At 48.9% G+C, this 21,412-nt stretch overlaps 1 protein-coding gene across 4 annotated transcripts in view; it reads right to left on the bottom strand.

Annotated features, from left to right (window-relative positions):
* Positions 1-5,239: 5,239 nt before the first annotated feature.
* CDC42SE2 (CDC42 small effector 2) overlaps positions 5,240-21,412 on the bottom strand; it is a 92,513-nt gene continuing 76,340 nt past the window's right edge. For 2 of the 4 annotated variants that reach the window (XM_075541506.1, XM_075541504.1), the window contains 3 exons: positions 15,466-15,567; positions 8,309-8,422; positions 5,240-7,716 (listed from right to left, as the gene is read on the bottom strand). In XM_075541506.1, the coding sequence (XP_075397621.1) occupies positions 8,324-8,422; positions 15,466-15,567 (201 nt within the window). In that variant the 3' untranslated portion in view covers positions 5,240-7,716; positions 8,309-8,323. Of the gene's footprint in view, positions 7,815-8,308; positions 8,423-15,465; positions 15,568-21,412 lie in introns of all 4 variants that reach the window. The other 2 variants (XM_075541505.1, XM_075541507.1) reach the window with 2 other exon arrangements.

The raw sequence follows: 21,412 nt of genomic DNA, 5'->3' as shown, positions 1-21,412 counted from the left end.
GTCATTCAGCTGTCAACAAGATGGCGTCACAGTGGCTCGTGGGAGTCTGTCTCATTTCCCATCTTGAGAAGCTGACCCCGCTGAGGTGAGGTCTCCTCTGCCAAGGTGGTTTCTAAGGTGTGACACATGCTTCATGGACGCCAGGCAGGCTGACTGTGGGGCTTGGCAGATGGATTGGATTACATGACCCGAAAGCAGACACCTCGTCCACCATGGTGTTAATCCTCGTCTTAATGGATGCAGATAAGATTTGTCCCTAGTTTGCCTTGTGGCTATTTGTTGTCAGATCCAGGTTTCTGTGATTTGTAGCAGTGTGTGTGTGTGTGTGTGTATTTCACTTACTCTCATATAACCCTGGCTGCCTCTTTAGTAGACAGTGTAGCAGGATTCTGGGGGCAAAGCTGGGTAGCTTCTTTCAATGCGGGTGCTCGCACGCATCTCTTGGGTGTGCAGGATATTTCGGAACACATAGTGGAAGAAGAGGCCTGGTGTTGGGCACCTGTAGCACCCCAGCTCCTAAGCCTGGACCCTCTGCTGCCACTCAGGGTGCTGGCCAGGAACTTGAGCAGGTGCACGGTCCCCAGAGGCCAGGCTGTCCCACGTTGTGCAGCGGCTCCCGGCGCTGGTGAGTGGCTGAGCTGCAGACGCCTGTCCAGGCTACCCTGTCCGCCCCCCCCCCCCCCCGCCCCCATCCCAACCACCCTGCCCTTGGCTCAGGCAGATCATGCTGCGTGCAGACTGGGTCTGGTTGGTGTGGTGACCGGGTGGGTCAGCCTTGTCAATCTCCTTGTTGAGCCGGTTGCCAAGGTTGCACGTCCGGACAGGAAACACCCGAGCTGTTGGTGTGGATGGCTGTGACCTTGGTGAAGAGGGGGCGGGCTGTGAAGGGGACTCTCCAGTGCTCAGGGCATGGTACACACCACCCTGAAGTCCCTGTGCAGTGACCCGCCCCCCGGCCTGCTAGTGCAAAGAGGAGGTAAACACCCTTATACTTCTTATTTTGGTAAAACTACCCAGATGTACAGAATTCCTAACAGGATGATTCCTCAGTGGGATCTTTTCCCTAAGTCCTCCTGTCAAGTTGTCCACCCCCAATACCCACTCCCTGCTTCGCTCCTCCTCCCCTCACAAGTATGTGTGGGTTTTGTTTCCCTCTGGTTTCCGCAGCCAGGATAGCGGCAGGAAATGTGACGGAATCCTTTCTCTGCAGACGCGGTCACATCCCACTTGTACTCAATGAAGCGACAGCCACAGGCTGTCCTTGACAACCGCTCATCCGGATCACCTAAGGCAGCTGCCCAGAAACGGCAACTGGAGTTTCCCGACATGCCTGCGCTGCCCTGCCCACCAGTCTCAGGCAAGTCGATGTTCTGGGGGAGCGCCCTGGGGGGCTGCCAGTCCCAGTGGGTGGCTTTCCAGGCGGGCAGGTGAGCAGCGCTGGGACGTGAGGCACAGGATCCCGTTCACTAGCGCCCATGGTTCGAGGTACTGCGTCAGCAGCCGCCCGGCGGCTCTGCAAGGTAGAAAGCATCATTCCTTGGGGCTCCAAATAGGCTCAGGCATCCTTGATGGGCCCCACCTGGCTGAGGCAGGCTCTCCAGGGTCTTACAGGTCAAGGGCTGCGGAACTGCTGGGCGCACAAGTTGAACATATTTTGAATGGTCTCGTGAACTCGTCAGCAGGACTTTGCAGGAGGGAAAGTTTGAGGGTGAGAAACTTTGTCTTGACCATTTCTGCTATCCATGGTGTCTAATGAAACACACACACACACACACACACACACACACACACACACACACAACCATCTTTCTTCAATACAAAGCCCACCACTCTTTCAGTAGGTGCTCATAAGGTCCCAGAGCACACACACTGGTCACTTATTACCGAGTAATGGTTTTCCACTACACGCCAGCGTTCTTTGCTTGCATGTTGAAATGGGTATCAAAGGTTCGCCAGAGAGACAACTACTGAGATCATGGGCAATGAGGGGTGAGGCTAGAAAGACCCCTGAGGTGCATGTATCTGGGAGAAAACATTTTAGAAAAATCCCACCATCATCGAAAACAGGTGCCAAGATATCAGAAGTTGCACCAGGATGAGCGACATGACTGGTTTGACTCAGGGAATTCTGCTCAGAGACCGTCCATGCAGAATGGAACGTCAGGGCTGTAGAGGGTGAACCACCTCTTTGCTCATCTGCTGGTTTTGAAAAGACTGCATTTCCACAAGCTTTAGCAAATTCCAGGCTGTATTAATAGTTTTAATGGACTTGCCCTACTTTTTGTGTGTGTTCTTTGTGCCTGTCCTTCCACCCATTACGACTGTCCTCAGACTAATACTCTGGCTTCTTCACACACCCTTCATGCTTTTGCTTAGTTAGGAGTCATGTCAAACTGAGTATCTGAATCTTGTTTTTAAAAGAAATTCATCCAAAGCTTTTTAAGTTCATGGGATGAGGGCAAAAGCCACCCGAACTGAAAAACCAGCTCTTCATTACACCTTCCCTTTGCTCTGACGGTAACCACTGCTACACTGCACTAAGCACAGCACGTCTAACGCCTTATTCAGAGGGAGGGCATCTTCTCGAGCTAGAGCTTCCAAGGCTGGAAGAGGGCTTCCCAGGCTGTCAATCTTTACAGGAGCAGAATTTATCTTTCTCCTGAGGAGCAGTTAGTGGGTTTGAACCACTGACCTTGCAGTTAGCAGTCCCACACTTACCTGACAGTGCCACAGCCAAGTTGGGAGAGCGGGACACAGAGGGGAGTTAGTACATAACTTGCAAGATGGGCAGAAACACAAAAGACCCACAAATTGAGAATTGTCTGCCACCAACCCAAATCTATCATATAGTTTCCAATGATAGAAAATTAAAGCTATTATCCCTCAACCTAGTTAAAATTCTAAGTAAAACATTAGAAAAGACTCTAATTCTACATTAAGAAAATACACTATGCTGAAATGGCATTTATACCTAAAATGTAAGGATGGTTCAATATTAGAAAATTAATGTAATTTATATTAATAAAAATGTAAGGGGAAAAATCCACTCATGTCCAGATGCTGAAAAGCCTTTGATAAAACCCAATATGCAACCCCGTATTCTTGAGACAAAATTCTTTCCTAATATCTTTAATGATTTTTGTATTTGTAGATTGTGTGGTGTCATGATGTAAATAAACTTGTTACCACTCGTTATCTTAATGAATACCCTACATTGACTTTGTGGTACATACCTGTGAGCGTGCAGCTGCAGATTAAACCAGGTTGGTCTCCACCATGCCACAATAGCATTTTGGCTAAGTATTCGTTGTGGGCGCTGACCTGTGCCAAGATGGACCACTGGAAGCCCATTTTCAAATTGGAACAAACAAAAATGTCTCCAGAGATGGCCGAATATTTCCTGGGGCCCAACATCTCATTGATAGGTACCGTCACGCTAAACCACTTTAGGTGAAAACTTTTTTTTTTTTAAAGCAGGATTGTTTGAAGTTTCTCTGATGATGGAAATGTTCAAAGCTGCCTAAATGGCAGTGGAGAGCGATACCAAGCCGTAACACACTTGCAATGGGGCTCGTCCAGTTGAAGATCCGGACCTTTTCATTTTTATTCTTTTTAACCCTTGGCCAGATCTTTATCTGAAAGTATTGCTAATCTACCGAAGATGTGTGGGAATAACACAGCGCACACCCAATACTCTTCACCTGGGCCTACTAATTGTTGGCATTTTGCCCCATCTTCCTGCTGTGGCCAGTGGAGCAGGTCACATGGAGGAAATGTACTAACGACCCAGCACTGCTATCGACTCCCGAGTCCACACCCCGATTTCTTGTCATCTCTGACAGCTGTTGGAAGCCAGGGGCTAGTGGGCAGTTAGGCATGTCTCCTTGTCCATTTTTCAACATAATTTTTCCAGGACTTTAACGCAAACAGCCCTAGGTGTGGAGACACCCCCTACATTGGAACACAATAGAGTACATTAAATATAAAAACACACAAGTACCATTATTTCCCACTATGTTTTGAGAACGTGTGGGTTTCAGGATGGTGCACTACCGCGGGCGGGCTTCACTTCACCATCCCACTCACGTCCCCAACACGGACAGAGGGAGCCTATCTTCCACAGGCCTGGGGACTGGCAAGGCCTTTTCCTCTGCAGTCACGAAGGTCCTACTGGATACACCCCCCACCCCCCGTTTTGTTGCAGTTGAACAAAACCTTGCTGAGGAATGGAACCCTCAACCTCCACGTTCAGCAAATTCAGGCAAAATTTATCGGCTTCGTCTCTATTTTCACTCACCGGCTCCCCATGCCTCCCTACACTGTGCACGGCTGTTCTCTCGCTGACGCTGCATCCGTGTGCTGATCTGCGTGCACGCCACCTTCTTATTGAGGCACCACGGGGATCCGGCCGTCTGTCTGTCCCGGTCTCCTCCATGCTATCGCCAGCGGGTTGTTTCCCGTCTGTCCACACTGACAGATCATCTTAAACGGGCTGCACTGCTCCATGGCTACATTACGTCCCTGCCCCTGGATGTTGACAAGGTCCACTTGGCCACCTTGAGTTCGCGAAGCTGCCGTATCAGACAAGCGGCGACCTGATTTGCAGTGGGTCTTTCAACGCTTTGGTGCTCTCACTCTGGAGCCGTGCTTGTGTTACACGAAGTGCACGAGGACGACGACTGTTGTCACGCACTGACGCGGCCTGAGCAAGAGCAGGCTCGGCTGGCCGTGTCCCAGGCGGGGACGGCGCGTGACTCGCTCCTGGTCTGCACAGGGTTTCCAGTTGCCCGCCGAGCGGCCGCCCCGCAGCGTCCTGGCCCGACCTTGCAGGTTAGGTCGTGGAACGCTCGAGGCTGCAGCAGTTCCACAACCGGGGCATGACCGTGTTTAGATTCCTTTATTAACCATCGTGGCGGACAGGACACCAATAATTTAAAATGGTTTTTACCCTCGTCACCTTTTTACTTTTCACTGATTCTTCCCGAATAACTTACCCTCCCCGTACAGCTCGCTTATAGACAGGTTTATTCTCAAGCATTGTGAAAGCTCATTCTGCAGAGACGTGTGTTAAGCTATACGGCACAATGTGGCAATAGTGTCAAAAGAAGTGTGATGAATTACCTTTGCAGTAGTCCTAACTGAAATATTACGAATGCCACAGAGGTATTCTATGTGAATTGTAAATAAATCCTTAACGAAAAGAAAAACCAAGTCAGACAAAGAACGGAAAGGCCAAAGCAGGATCGAAAGAAAACATTTATTGCATCAGTACTTTCTTTTTAAATAGCTACAAGCCAACACGGAACTCCCTTTATTCAAGAATGCACACAATGTACAAAAAAAGTATGCTTATATTATAAAAATATGTCCATTTTATTCTGGGACTGAGCAGACCTCATTTTAAACAAAACCAAGGCAAACGTGCCCTTCTCTCTAAGGAAGCTTCTATCAGTTGATAACAAACGTGAAAGCTACCGCAGGCGGCGTGTTGTGAAGGCCCCGGTGAGGGCAGAGCCCAGCACCACACCAGGCGTGCCGGCAGCACTTCGGGCCTGCATCTTGGGGAAGTACCTCTTTTTAGGCTGCAGATCACCGCTAACAGAATCCCTGTGATCAGGTAGATGCTCATTCCGTTTCCCTTGCTTAACAGTGTTTAACATGTATTTTGGCAAAGTAAAAAGAGCCCTAGGAATTCTGGGTGGAAAACCCCATTTCCTTCATTTGCTCCCAGTGAAAATGAGATGCACTGTTATGCGGGGGTGGGGTGGCCGGCCAGCCTCTGAGGTGGCCGACTCAAGGGCGAGGGTGGGAAAGCTGCCTCCCACCACGCCCAGGGTTCGCGGTCCTCGCTTTCTTTCTTTTTGGTTTGCTCATTCCTCCACTCCACTGGCACCTTCCCAGGAGTCCTGGCGGCGCGCACGCGCTGACACAGCAAGGCTGCTGTGCGGGGGTCCAGGCCCCCTTGCCTGGCCTACCCCCAATGCTGGCTGGCGTATTTGGACCTTGGAGAAGCAACAAAGATGGCAGATTCAGGGAAGGGAAGGGAAAAAACCCGATGTCATGAATTTGGGAGAAGGGATCAGAGCTCCTTCTGGTTGTTCCGGGAATTATTTGGTAAATGCAAAACGTGCGATCATTTGAAAATCAACAATCAAAACAGGCACAGAGGAACTAGCACTCGCGCCGGCAACGGCCCGCAGCCAGGCTTCCAGGCGGGCGGCTGGCAACAGCACACAGCACGGCGAAGATTCCCGGGCGCTGGGCGCCCGCTGCGCGACGGCGCACGCCAACAGAAGGTTCCCGCTCCATTGCCGCTGGGATGCAGCGTCAGAACATTGTTTTCCAAACCGGGCCCTCTCTGTGCTTGGGGCCGACAGCTCTGGGGGTTCAAAACTGCACAACGACAAGGACCGGGTAGGCGTGCCCGCAAGAGGGCGCACAGCGAGCGCAAGAACGGTTCCGCTGGGTTGACAACCTGGCGACCTCTCGCCCGAAGCTGGGCGAGGAGGACAATCAAAAGGCAGAGGGAAGCCAGTGGCTTTCTTCACTCGATCACCAGATTCCTTTACGGAAGCCGTCGGCTGTGTGAAATGCTAGCTTACACCACATGGCTGGCTGACGGGACGGATGATCAAAATGTTTTAATGCCTAGCGAAAGAGGAGCACTTAAGTACTGGGGACCGTGGAACATAAAAATACTCCGTTCACGAGTTGTGAAGGATGAACACACTTGGACCCTGAGGCCAAGGCTTTGGGCCAACGCCATAAAAAGCCAGGTCCCGGCTGTTCTCTCCGCAGTGATTCAGCCAGGTCAGTGTGCTGCTCGTGGCAACGCCCACGGCCCACGAGACTCTCGAGGCTTCGAGTTAGGAGGCCAGGCCGGAGGAACACACTGCTAGTGGGGACAGCGATCACACAGGACAACACGTAAAAGGAGAACAAGTGGCACTGGAGGGCGTGGCAGGCGCCGAGGCTCCGGAGCAGACTGCAGGGGAGGCTGGCCGCAGCACTGGGGAGATGCAGACCATCGCTTGCCCTCAAAATAAATACATGGAACATTTACAACAGAATGGATGCCTTATGAGTGTAAGCATTTCTTTTATTGCAATTCTAATCAAAGCGACCAAAAAGGCTTCCTTCTAAATAACGCTACAAGTCATCTTTTCCTGGGAAGCCCACGTGGCCCGCTGCCCCAGCTACACTTCTCCCCAATAGCAGCAGTGTCGTCAGCCCCCGGCAGCAGAGACTGGCCTCTGGCTCGGCGGGCTCCACACAAAGCAACTCCATGAAGCACGCGAGATCCACTCCGCTGAAGTCGCGAAGGAACAGGAAGGAGCATTGTGCTTGTGGGTCTCATACTTGCCAAATATACAGCATGTGACAGATTAACAAATACTAGTAGGTCCTTGCTTACCAAGACAAATCATGAGGCGGAGGGCAGCGAGTGGGGAGAGAAATGTTTAAGGCGGGGAGGAAGGAAAACAACAAAAAAGGAGGTTTCAACATGGTGGGAGCAGTCACGAAAAAGATCATGCTAAGGTCAGATCCAGAGTGATTGGAAAAGTAAGCCACGATCCAAAGAACTCTGTCCACGAGTCCCGAGGCATGCATGCCAGCTGACGGGGACGCAGTAGTCATCCGGCGACAGCTTCTTCACAGGACAGTCACGCATCACTGGAGCAACCACAAGAGGGTGAACGGGACCATCACACATCTCTTTTTGTAGTTAAAAAAAAGGAAGAAAGAAAAGCAATCACAAGACCCAAAAAATTAAAGAAATAATGGAAAGAGGAAATACAGAAATTCACAATGACCTATAAAACCAAGAGAAAAATCCAAGTTATTTTCACACTTTCAAGATCCATCTTTTTAAAGATGTCTCTCCACCCCCCTGTCCCCCACCCCCCTATTTAGGAAGCTTACTGTGAAAGACTGATACAGGTAAAGTAGAGAGCTAGAAATCAGGGTTAAAACTGAAAAGGCTTCTCTACTCAGGAAAGCACCTCAGTGTCTCCTATTGCCAGGGCGGAGAGGCAGCTTCTCCCCAGAACCTCAGCCCACACGCCCTCTCTACCCGCTGCCTAGAAGCAGACAGACTCTTCCTGAGGGAAGAGCAACCGTAAGTGGGCACAAAAAGACTGCCCAAGGCCACCCTTTGAAAGAGGTTGGCAAGGCAAAAGCATTTTTGCCCTTTCCAAGAAGTTCACAATGAAAAAATAACTAGGTGAACGTTCAAACTATATTCTTTTTGCCCCACAGCGTAACTAAGGCAGCCCTCTGGCGGGGCGGCCGGCCTTGAGGTACTCACGTTAGGAGCCCTGGGTTATCCCGCCTTCGTGTCCACCAGCTGCATCTGCACATTGGCGGCCATGCCCGCCCCGTAGCCGCCCTTGGACTGCATCTGGTTCTGAATGGAGCTGACCTGGAACAAGACAAAAGCAGAGTGAGGGGAAAAAGTGACAGTCAGGAACTAGGTCAGGCGCAAAACAAATAAGCAACTCTTGTTCCCAATGCACAAAGTGGATATGGTCCCGACGCAATCTGACCACCGTACAAAGGAGTCTAAGACCCACAGACTTAGACTGTAGTCCAGCTGTATTGACTGACATCAGTTAACTCATTTTCTGAATAGCAGGCCTCTTCTCTGGGCTGTGTCTGACGGAATGTGAGCTGCATAAATTCAGAGGCACTTTCCTTACTTTTTACAACACCCTTGGAACCCAGAACAGAACTAAATGCACAGCAAACGCTCAGCTAACATTGGTGCAAACAGGCTCGGCGCAACAGGTCATCTGCAGACTGTGACGTGCTTTTATCCTGTCATTCCTATTGTCCTCTGGCCTGGCAGAAGTAGACTGGAGGCTGCTGGGCATTAAAGAATGGGGCTGGCGTGCTAGAAAAAGGGCCATCAGCTGCAGGAAGAGTTTGGAGGTGCCGCATTAGCAGACGCGAGTCCGAATCCCTGCCACCCAGCCTACTGCCCCGGAATCAGCCTCCTCGACCCCATTCCTTAGTACCGCTCACTGGACTGCAACACCAAGCACCATGTGCTAGATTACGAACCAGCCACGTGAAGCTGGCCATAAATATATTCTCATAAAAGTAAAATATACCGTTTATATGGATACAAAAGAATTTAAGCGAGACAACGTTTCAGCGCTCAGACTACTACATGTTTACTGATCTGAAGATTTTACTTAACCTGTCAGGATGGCCGAGTGGTCTAAGGCGCCAGACTCAAGATCTTACTTAAGTGGATCATGTTATTCCAACCAACAATATGAGATAATAATGAGCCATCCTGTACCTATGTAGGTACCATCTATATTTAATATTGATCAAATGACTGCTCTAAACTAGATTAATAAAGAAATCTATAAGCCAAGTTTTAAAATGAACTTGCCCTGTTTAAGGAAGTCACAGCCCGTCATATGCTATCAGCTCAGCCACTGTGTTCCCTCTGATATCCTATTATGTGGCACAAACTTGTCTTCACCCCTAACAAATAGTTTCCCATCCAACACAACATTTTAGCTTTAATACACTTTATCTTTTTATTTTTAAATAGTTTTATTGGCATCATTCTTTTTTAAATTTTAAAATGATTACTTTTGATCATTTTATTGAGGGCTCTTACAATTCTTATTACAACCCACAACACTGACACAACACACTAATGACGACCACACAGGGGCAAAGCTGCCCGATACGGCTGCAGATGTTGCTTTTATCCTTTTCCAGACTTTCTACTGGAACCTTGGTATCAGCTCTTCTCCCTCCCTGCGACTCCTCGATCAACTATAAATTACTATGTTCATGTCTCACACCAACCACTGTCTCCCTTCCCCCATGGTTTCAGTTGTTCTTCCCCCTGGAGGAGTGTGTGGTTGTGATCGGCGTATTGGTACATATGTCTGATCTGGTATCACTATACCCATTCCTGCTTCTGGGTTGCGTGAGTCGTGGGCTCTTATCTCTACCTATGTACATGTTCCAGTCTAGTCCAAAGTGAGAGGCATCCCCGGGTAATGGTAGTGGGGGGTGAAGAAGCCTCAAGGGACCAGAGGAATATTGACTGTTTCATCGTTGCTTTTACTGCGCCATAGCTGACTCATCCCTTCCCTGTGACCCCTCTGTGGGGGAGGTTCCACTGTCTACAGATGGGCTACGGTCTCTGTGCCAACCTCCCTTGTTCTCACAATATGGTTTTGTTTGTTTGTTAAGGGTCTTCTGATGCCTGTTACTGGTCCCGATGTCACCTCATGCTCACACAGGCTGGTGTGCCTTCCATGTGGGCTTGGTGTTTCTCTGCTGGATGACTGCTCCTTTCTCAAGCCTTTAAGACCCCAGATATTGTATCTTTTAATAGCTGGGCACTATCCACCTTCTCAGATTGCCAATCTGTTAGAACAAAATGTTCCTGTATTGAGGAAGGGTGGCATAATTCTCATATCATACAATTCAGTAGTTCAATTGCATTAGGAAGATTTGTAAAATTCTCACAAATTTAAAAATATTTTCTTTGTTGATCTATTTGCTATTAGTTCCCCACTTCCCCCCAACCTCCTTTGCCATACCCCCAATGAACTGTTTTTAAAATTTAAGTTTAATTTTTAAATTTTAAGGCTTTTTGGACTCTAGAGACTTGAGAAACCCAAGACTACTGTTGTAAGACATCCTCTTTCTTCTTCATTTTTCAGACAATGTCTTGTAGACTTCAAAGTACTGGACAGGAAGCTTAACACACTGTCCATGATACTAATGTTTTGTCCATGTGAAATATGTAAGTTGTGCTCTAACAACAACAAAAGAAAGGGTTGGAAAAGAAGACAGCTTTGAGATGGAAGCCAGGACCAGCACTGAGCCCAGAGGAGAAGGGAAGAGGAGGAAAGGTCCTGGTTCCTGTCTCCTCTTGGCCTGTGCTGCCTGGGCTTCCCTCCCTCACTTTCCCTCCCGCCACCTCACCCTCCTGTGGTGGCATGTGTGGTGCCGTGATGCGACAAGCTCCGCCAGTGGTTATTTCAAGCCCTTGGTGGAGAGGTTTCGCCGGAGCTTCCAGACTAAGACAGACTAGGAAGGAAGGCCTAGTGCTAATCGCCTTGAGAAAATGGGCCAACGAACACCTATGGAACCTGACAGGACATTATTGACCTGCTTGCTTTGGACATGTCAACAGGAGGGCTCACTCGCTGGAGGACATGACAGTTGGTGAAGTAGGGAGAGAACCAGGGAGACTCTCTGATGAGATGACTGACACAACAGTGGCAGCAATGGACTCAAACAGACTGTGTCAGGCTGGGCTGACTAGAGAAACAAGTCCAAGGACACTCATATATGTGTAAGAAAGAGCTTCACATCAGTAAGTAACTGTATGTCAGGAAGACATCACAGCCCAGACCAACTCAAGTCCGTAAGTTTGATACTAGTCCATCAGTCCCTCTGCAGATTCACACAGCCCCAAGCAATGGCGCAGAATGCAGGAAGGTCACAGGCTAGTTGGTGCAAGTCTTGTGTTCCAATGGCATTGAACTCATTTCTAGGGCTCCCGCCAGTCTTAGTGTGACTAGTCAACAGGAAGGTGAAGGCAGAGAGAGAGCGAGAGAGAGAGAGAGAGAGAGAGAGACAGAAAGAGACCAACCTTCTTTTTTATAAAAAAAAAAAAATCAATTTATTGGGAGCTCTTTCAATCCATTATAACAATCAATAATTCAGTTAAATCAAGCATAATTGTATAACTGCTACCACCAGCAGTTTCAAAACATTTTCTTTCTTCTTGAACTCTTTGATATCATTACCCCTTTAGCCCCTCCCTCTCACTAAGCCCCCAGGAACCCTTATTATTATATTATTTATTAATTATAATAAATCATTTTATGGGGGCTCTTACATATAATAGTCTATATGTTATATTAAGTGGATATGTACAAATATTGCCATCAGCAATTTCAAAACATTATCTTTCTTTGTGAGCCCCTGATATCAGTTCCTCTTTTTCCATCTCTCCCCCACCCTTACATTTTTGGTTGTATCTTATACCATCCAATGTGTCCGTTTACCTGCAATTCCGTCACTTGTTCTCCCCTCTCAGCTCCCCCTTCCCGTACCCTCAGGGAATCATTACTCCCATTACCCTGTCTTGGCTTTCATGCATCTGATGCTCTTAATTATACAAATGAACATCCGCAGGTCTAACAAGGTGAGTGAGGTAAAACAAAGACCAAGGCAGCGAGGGAGGAGAGTTATGTGTTTCATCAGTGCTACACCGCTCCCTGGGTTTATCATCCCTTTCCAGGGACTGTCCAACTATCTTACAGGTGGGCTTTGTGTCAATCTGATTGCTTATTTTTGAACTTCTGATACCTCTTCCTATCGACACCTCGTGATCACACAGGCTGGTGTGCTTCTTCCATGTGGGCTTTGCTGCTTCCTGATTACAGCTCTTATCACAACCCATACATACATCAACTGTATCAAGCATAGCTGTACACATGCTGCCATCATTATTCTCTACACATTTGCTTTCTATCAGAGCCCTTGGTACCAGGTACCAGCCCCTCCCCGCCCCTACCTCAACAGACAGTTTTTGTACTGAGGTAAGATTTAAGTAGAGGCCCACAGTCCATCTGCTTCCTTGTATACATATATGTACATATATAAACAAACACACCGGTCTTTATATATTTACACATCTATATTTATACCTGTATGTTTTCCTTCGCGTCTTCTTTGCTCTTTTCCTTCCTCCTGCCGCACTATCATGTTCACCCATTGTTCACCTCAGAAATTCCTCTTGGACACATTTCAACCGCTCCCGCGTGACCAGGCATGCTACATCAGTTTTAGAGCCCTTGCTATTCCTGTCCCTGTCCCTGCCGGCATTTAGTGCTTTAGAGGCCTATCAGAAAAGAAAAACAGTATCACCTTCATCTTTTCTTATTGTGTATCTTTAATGCTGTGTAGATTCTAAGAAGGAAAATAAGTGTCCACACTAAAGGCTTTGGCTTGTGTGTTGTAACAAGAAACTGAGTGTGTCACTGACTGCGGACATACAGTATCTGCCACAGGAGGGTTAGGTTGTTGAAAAGGGCAGGAACCCCGTTCTGCTTGCAAGTGAAATGGACTCTTGGGAAGAGCAGCCTGTTGGGGTGGGAGTAGGAATTGTAAGTCTTCCGTCAGGCTGCTTCATCTGGACCGCGCCGCGTTCCTAATACTAGCAGCGCGTAGGTAAAACCTAAGCTAAAACTTTCTCTCAGATAAGCAGCGGTCTGTCCACGGTCTGTCTTATTTGCACTTACTAAGATTGCAGAGAAGAGCAGAGTTTCTTTCAGCAGACCAAGCATACATGCTTTCCAACGACCCACTCGGCGGGCTACTGCCTGACCCATACACATCCTGCCTGGCACACGGAGCTCAGCGCTCTGTGGAGCTGCGGGCACGGGGCACCGAAGAGCCCTTTCAAGGAAACAAACTAATGTATGAAATGGCTGCACGAATCTGCAGGGAGCCATATTCGGTTCCAAAATGTGAAAACACTGTACGGGGGAAAAAATCCCTTTCAGTCAGCAGAGCCGGTGCAGGGCAGCACGTGGCCAGGGCTGCAGTCCCGCCGCGGGCCGGGCTGGAGGGTAGGCAGGGCGGGCCGGCGAGCCCAGCCCTAACACTGCCCAGACTTGGGGCCCGGCCCGCAAAGGAAGACAAAGCATACCAAACCCAGACTTTCACTGAGGCCAAATGGCACCCCGGACCCTCCGAGGAAACTCCAGAGTGGACGTGTGCAAGGTCGAGAAGGGGGGTGAGCCCCAACTCTTCGTCTGTACGCTTCATCTAGTTACCAACCTTTTCTAACGGGGAGGAAGGGATTTGGTGATGAGAGAGGAAGGACAGTTGCGCAGAGGCAATGACTTCGAAGCACTCCTCCTGTATTCAGCAGGACCACCACAGCAACAAAGCCGCCACGCCTCCTGCCGACCAGGGACCTGCCGGTCCTGAGTTACACTTTCCCAGCAACATGAAACCTCTTCCATTTCCACCACGGTGGTTAAGCGAAACAAAGCAGTTCTCCTACAACTCTAGACCGAACAAGCGGTTTCCTTTTCTGGAAGCTACCGAAGCCATTGCTGTGCTGACCTGGCAACCGCATGACAAACTTGCTGGCAGTATCCAGGATAACAACACCCCCCCTGCCCCCCCCCCACTTCCCCAGCTCTCGTAAAGCCCCGGTTATGAAGCTGTGGTTAATGCCGCCCGGTGAGCGAGCACACAACGGGCCGTGGTCGGTATTCATGAAGCCTAGTGACTTCCTGGTCCCAAACACTTGGGGGGGGGGGGCATGTAGACACACCTGGGGAATCGGGGCCCCCGGGGCTCAGTGAAAAGTGAAGCAGAGTTCTGATGACTACTCCCCGAGTGTGTGGTGCTTCTAATCACACCGCACAGCACCCGCCTCAGACACGGAGGCCCGCTGGGGAAATCGAGTGTCTATTCTGACATTCACTAACACCGCCCTTCCTTCTGGGCCTGCCTATCCTTAGGTCGGACGAAGCAAATGTTGCCTATGTGCCCTGAAGGGTAAGTGAAAATTTGAACCCCAAGCTTAGTGCACTGGAATTTACATCTCAGTAACAAATAAACCACAAGCTATTCTAAGATCAATAGGTAAAGGCTAATGCCTTATGGATACATATGTACAAATATGTAAAAGGCAATCATAGTATTAAAAGGCTGACTCTGAGGCAGTGGTTCTCAACCTTCCTAATTCCGCGACCCTTTCATACAGTTCCTCATGTTGTGGTGACGGCCCAACCATAAAATATTTTCGTTGCTACTTCATAACTTATGTCATTGTGCTACTGTTAAGAATTGGGCGACCCCTGTGAAAGTTTTGTTCACCCCACAAAGTGGTCGTGATCCACAGGCTGAGAACCGCTGCTCTAAGGCAGGGGTCCTCAAACTTTTTAAACAGTTCACTGTCCCTCAGACCCATTGGAGGGCCGGACAATAGTTTTAACAAAACTGTGAACAAATTCTTATACACACTGCACATATCTTATTTTGAAGTAAAAAACCAAACGGGGCAAAAATACCTGGCGGGCCGGATAAATGTCCTTAGCGGGCTGCATGGGCTGCATGTGGCCCACAGGCTGTTGTTTGAGGACACCTGCTAAGGCCTTTGTTGAGAACTTGGAGAATCCAGAACATTAGTCTCCATTCTGAACCTGGAGCCTTTGAAGTATGTAGTCAGGGGACAGGGGGCCACCACAGGCTTTAGTATAAGAAACCATTTACAGTGTGGTAAAAGACCATTTTCATTGAGAGACTGATTGTTCAACAGCTCTCTCTCGCTCTCTCTCTCGCACACAGTAGGCATCACACCTGATGTCCAGTTCACTGAGCTCCATGTGGGCACTAATGTGTACGCAGCAGTGTCAGGTAGGGAACCTGCCCTTGGCCCGCCCACACACTTACAGAGTTCATCCCACTGAACAGGTCTCCTGAGCCGACGTGGGCTGTGTGCACAAAGTTGGTTGGCTCACCGATCATACTTCGGTCAATCCGCCGTCGCCTTTTCTAAAATGAGGAACAATGAGTTGAAAATTAATTTTGTTAATAAAACACTGATTCGGATGGATTTATACATCATGAATGACAACTTTGCTTGGTATATTATAAAAAGTTTTCCCAGAACACAAAATCCCTTTGCCTGTCACAATTACCTCTTAGGGCAGCGGTTCTCAACGGGGTGGGGGTCGAACGACCCTTTCACAGGAGTCGCCAGATTCGTAACAGTAGCAAAATGACAGTTTTGAAGTAGCAATGAAAATAATTTTATGATTCAGGGGTCACCATAATATGAGGAACTGTATTTAAAGGGTCATGGCTTTAGAAAGGTTGAGAACCACTGTCTTAGGGGAACCCCCCCAAAAGAAATATATACATACACAAAAATCACAGGTCAGTATTTAGAACTTAACAGTTTATTTGATTCAGCCCAGGCGTCTACATATTTGTATAGTAGCCCGTTACCCTTTGCTCTGAAAACCAACCAAAAACCAGGCAAATAAAAAAAGTGTACCAGTCACCCACTATTGTTAGCAATGACTAGTGTGGCTTGGACATAACACTCTGATTTTGAGTACTGCCTACCTTTCATCATTAAAAAATAGATGGACAAAATAATAATTTATAAATTATCAAGGGTTCAGGGGGGAGTGTGGAGCGGGGAGGGAGGAGGAAAAATGAGGAGCCGATACCAAGGGCTCAAGCAGAAAGCAGGTATTTTGAGAATGGTGATAGCAATATGTGTACAGGTGTGCTTGACACGAATGATGTGATAAGAGTTGTATGAGCCCCTAATAAAATGATAAAAATAGAAGGTACGTGATGTAATGCCACGACTTACGAGTGCCGGGCATACTTGGCACTGCTGCGATTTTACGGATACTGCCGTGCTTTTCTGCCTTTCCTTTTTCTCTAACTGAAAGTCTGAGGCAACCTCGCCCTGAGCCTGATTACTGGTGTCGTTCTCCCAACTGCACACGCTCACGGTGTGTCCCTGTGCCGCACGTGGGCAATTCTCACAATATTTCCATCTTTCTCAACAGTGCTGGTGCACTTAATACCTGCAGCAGTGCAGCGTAACTTTTCTATGCACCGGGAAACCCCAACACTCATGTGACTCATCAATTCAGATTTACAAGGAAGGGAACTAAACTCAATTTCTACACATAAAAAAATGTCCATCTTCCTACATTTGCTTAATATAAATACTTACTCTCCTCCCTAGCTTTTCCCACGCACAGACCATGTATGTAACAAGCCCGCTGCTGCCATGGAGGGCGGAGACGACGTGCCCCACAGGCTTCCACAGCTGTGACCTCGGCAGGAGACATATTTCTTCCACGGAGGGGCTGGTGGATGTGAACCTTGGACCTTTCCATCAGCATCGAGGCACTTAACCACCATGCCACCAAGGCTCCTAGGCCATGCAATAATAGTAATAATAGCTCCCAGTCACTGGGGATTAATTTTCTTATTACTAATTAGAAATACTATTACTAATCATCTTATAAATTATTCCCTTTAAGAGCAATCTTCTTAATAATCCTCTTTTTAGATTTAGCGTACCTTTCATAATTGGGGAGGTAAAATGATTATTTCTGGAGTCCTGGAGGTGGGGGGGGGCTATGTGCCGGGCTGCCACGCGCCAAGGTCAGCAGCTTGAAACCACCAGCTGGTCCACGGGTGAAAGATGAGGCTTTCTCCTCCCATAAAGACTTAGTGTAGAAAACTCAAACCCACAGGGCAGTTCTACAGACTCGATTCGGAACGGATTCGATTTCAGTGAGTTTAAGGGTTCTGTTCAATGAGGTACACATTCAAAATTACAAGTTTTTATCTGAGTATAGGTTTATTCTTCATCCTGGAGGTTTTCCTCGAAAACTTCTCGTTTCCATAATATAAAAAGCAATGCCATTTGCAACTCTTCAGCCCTACCACGGTTGTGTGAAAAGTCACAGACATCACCCAGCGAACATGAAGCTTCTACTTTCCAAGGTAGTAATCAGTGTCACTACTTTGTACCACAGAGTTGTTTAGTTGGCAGATGTTTTGTAATATATGCTTCAAAAGTTCATGGAAAGAAAAAAAGAGAAAGAAATGAAGACACGGAATTTTTCCATGAACTGTTTGAAGCCCCTCAGTATGAAAACACAAGCAAACAGATGGCAGGCTGGATGCGAACCAGCAGCATTTACAGAATTTTACTCACAATTGTGCCTGTATTTCAGGGCGCTTGCTGGCTATCAGTTCATGCGGCAACAGTATTGCATCTCTTCGGGAACTTTATTAGTTTGTTTTTTCCTTTAAATATGTCTCATAGATGAATGCTCCAAGGAACAACGATCATTCCCTAAGTTACTTCAAGGCCCTTCCTGAAAGAATGGCCGTACCATCTGTCTTCCGGGGAAATCCTGCCATAAGGATGATGTTGGGCGGCCCAATGAGGGCCCAGATCGGCCGTGGTCCCTGAGCTCCCTGCTTTCTGTGCATGTGCTGGCTCCCCACTACTGCTTCATCCATGTGGCGATGTCAGGTGCTCTTGAAGGTGCTGCAGGTCACGGGGCCCGTAACTGCAGACTCGGCAGTTCACCCCAACCCAAACCCCACTGTCCTCCAGTCAAGCCCCACTCATAGTCACCAGAACCCAATGTGGGCTTTCCAAGATTAAACCTTCATAGGAGCAGAGGCCCGTCTTTCTCATGTGAAGTAGCTGGAGGGTTTGAACCGATGACCATTCAGTTCATTCCCAACGTTTATCCCAAAGCAATACACAGGTGGTCCTTTCATCCAGGAGGCTGCGTGCAGGGGTGCAGCACCCCCCTCCTTCCATCCTGCTCCCCATCTCCCCCACACTTTGTTCGTCTGCTTCCACCTATGCCACTCAGCACACTTCCTTTCCATGCTCTCTCCTTCTGGGATGACAGAGCACACTTCCCTCATCAAGCTCTAAGAAGCAATCCTAGATTCTCTTTTCTAGGATTAAGGTCGGCCAAGGAGATGCCAGTAGTAGTTATGTCTTTTTTCCCTCCCTGGTTACAGACGATTATATTTCCTTTAAACCTGTCTCATGAGGAAGCTAATCTGTTCAGACACACCCAATTCTATTCTCACCAAAACCAAATTCACTGCCATCAAATTGATTCTGACTCATTGCAAGCCTGTCAGATAGGGTAGAACTATGCCGGTGGGTTTCTGAGACTGTAATTATGGGAATCGAGAGCCTCTCAGAACAGCTGGTGGTTTAAAACTACTGACCTTGTGGCTAGCAGCACAATGCATAATCACTATGCCACCAGGGCTCCTTCTCCATCACCAGATGCCGTGGATTTTCTTTGCACCCAAGTATAACTGACTGCTGGGACTCCTTCCTCAGCAACTACTGACTGGAGGACTGGCAGGGAGGCTGCTAGGTCGGTGGCACATTCCAGACAGGACAGGAAAGTGTAGCTCTTGGTTAAGTCAAGAGGAGAGCAGGTACATTTCACAGGGCGGTGGCACCTGCAGGAGCAATAGCATCCAACGGGCGGAGAGAAGAGCACTTTCTGAGCAAGCCCTGGAAGGCCTGGCGTGTTGCCTCGATGCTCCCATGCCCGGAGAACACACAAGACAGCCTCTGGAGGCTCTCGGGCCTGTCTGGGGAGCAGCAGGGGGCTGCGCTGTCGCGAACTGTTCTCAGGATGGAGAGGCGTCTTCATGGGGGACACGTTTCTTGAAGGAGTTAGTGACTGGATTCTATCTATTTGCTGACCTGTCTGCACACCAGGATGCCTGTGAAAGAGACACCAGCACACACTCACAATGTTGCCGGCTGCTGAGTTGACTCTGAGAGGACCCCCATGTGGAAGAGAACTGCCCACGAGATTCTTGGGCTGTAATCTTTATGAGAGCAGACTGAGCGAGCTCTTCTCTGAGGGTGTGGCTGATGGGTTCCAACCACCAATATTTTGGGTAAGCCAAGCACTTGCGCACTGTGCCACCTAATAATTACACAGCACACCTCTTGTAGTCAGTGAAGGGGAGTTTGCTAACAGTGAAGACTGGCCGGGTTCCAGAGAGGCTCCTTTATTACTGAGCCGCCAAGGGCAGACCGCTTCTGCTTACCTCACTGTGCCGGGCATGCTTGGCAAGGAGCATCTGAAAGCAGGAATATCTTCCTGAGCCGGCGGTCAGACTTTCCTCTCCATACTGAAGCTCTTGGCTCCATCTAACCTGTATCTGCCAAGATGGAAAGTGGAGGCTTCCCACCAATCCTTTGTGGCTGACCAGGCACAGGAAAGACTGCTGCACCGTACAGGGACAGATGGGCGATGCAAACGTGGAGGGCGGGTGGCCAGCGCCAGACCACACAGGGTGTGTGTGCAGTGAAAACGACTGACCTGTGATCCCTCACCAGAGCAGCAGAACATCCGTGGAAGGCTTTGGGCGCAGGGGAGCAACATGGTTACAAGTGTGTAAAAGGTCAGTCCCCAACAGCAACAGGGAAGGTGAACCCAAGAGGAGCAGAGATTCTAGTAACGCCAGTGAGAAAGGGTGAGCCGCTTTCTCCAAGCAGCGGAGATGGAAAGACGACGGACAGGACAAGCGGTGTTCCGTGGAGCTCTGTGGAGGGACAGTTCTTAAAATGGCTCTTGTACCCAGCGTCCTGGGTGTGCGTTGCATTGAGAGGGGTCAGTGGTCATTGCCACCTCCTCGGCTATAATGATAAGCCGTCTTTGAAGCAGCAGGAAGGGAGACACCTGGTAGACCATGGAAGAGCATGGTGGAGGGCTTCCGTCTGAAGTTGTGGAGGCTGCGGAGAGGATGCAGCAGAGGCTGTGGCCCAGAGGCCCGGAGGAGAGACTCTGGGGCACCATGTCCTCAGCTGGCCCAAGACGATGAAACTGTGGGAGAAAGTCACAGGAAGGCTGGCCTTCTAACTCTTGGAGGTAAAGGCAAAGGGTTCATGTGGCTGTCTGAGGACTGGAGAGACCTGGCTGCCACACGGCCCAGAGGCTGACAATGAGGGACACTGGGCTTCTGGCTGAGACCAGTAACTCTATCCTTACTGTTTGCTAATTCTGACTTGTGGCAACTTATTAACTTCTCTAATAAAAGGTCTTAATTTTAAGTGTTGCCTCTGAATTGTGTGTGGCCATTGCAATGAATTACCAAACCCAGCACTGAAGCAGGGTGGTGTGGGAGGAAGGGTTGCTGTTAGAACAGGTAAGAAAGGATGGAGCATGGAGGCTTGTCTGGTCCTGGCCTCGTGGAAGAGGGAAGCCGGAGGAGGTCAGATACGTCCACCTACATTGCCTTTTACCAGAATCACATAATGTGGCTGTCGACTGGATTTGGCACCTGTCACTGGGTTAGACAACCATAGAGGAAGGGAGGGCTATAGGGTGAGGAGAGACTTTCAGATGTGCTGAATTTGAGGTACCTGTGACTGACGCACAGTCAAGGTGAACATATGGGTATGGAGTTAGCAAGAGAAATCTTCAGGATCAGCACAAGAAGGCCAAAGGTTTTTGTCCATGAGACTTCCCGGGGAGAAGAGCAAATAAAGACCACCAAGGTTGGGCCGAGGCACCGCAGCGTTCGCCGACTGAAGGTTGGAGGAACTCCGCCAGTGTCCTGTTGACAGTGTCAAGGTGGAGCAGGCAGTGGACTCAGTAGCGTGGACGTCAGCGGAGCAGTGGGCATGGGCAACACATGAGAGCGAGCTGAGGAGGGTTGGGGGGGGGGTAGAATGGGAACATCCAAGGCAGATGGACAGTGTCCTGGCACGGGGCAGAAACGGGGACAGACTGGTTTTCTTTATTTGTGTAAGATGGGTGGCACCTGATCATAATTAAGTTCTAATGAGGGAGATCCC

Source organism: Tenrec ecaudatus, chromosome 2, assembly GCF_050624435.1.
Source record: "Tenrec ecaudatus isolate mTenEca1 chromosome 2, mTenEca1.hap1, whole genome shotgun sequence".
Classification (NCBI taxonomy): Eukaryota; Metazoa; Chordata; class Mammalia; order Afrosoricida; family Tenrecidae; genus Tenrec; species Tenrec ecaudatus.
This window is presented reverse-complemented; position numbering and strand designations above follow the sequence as displayed.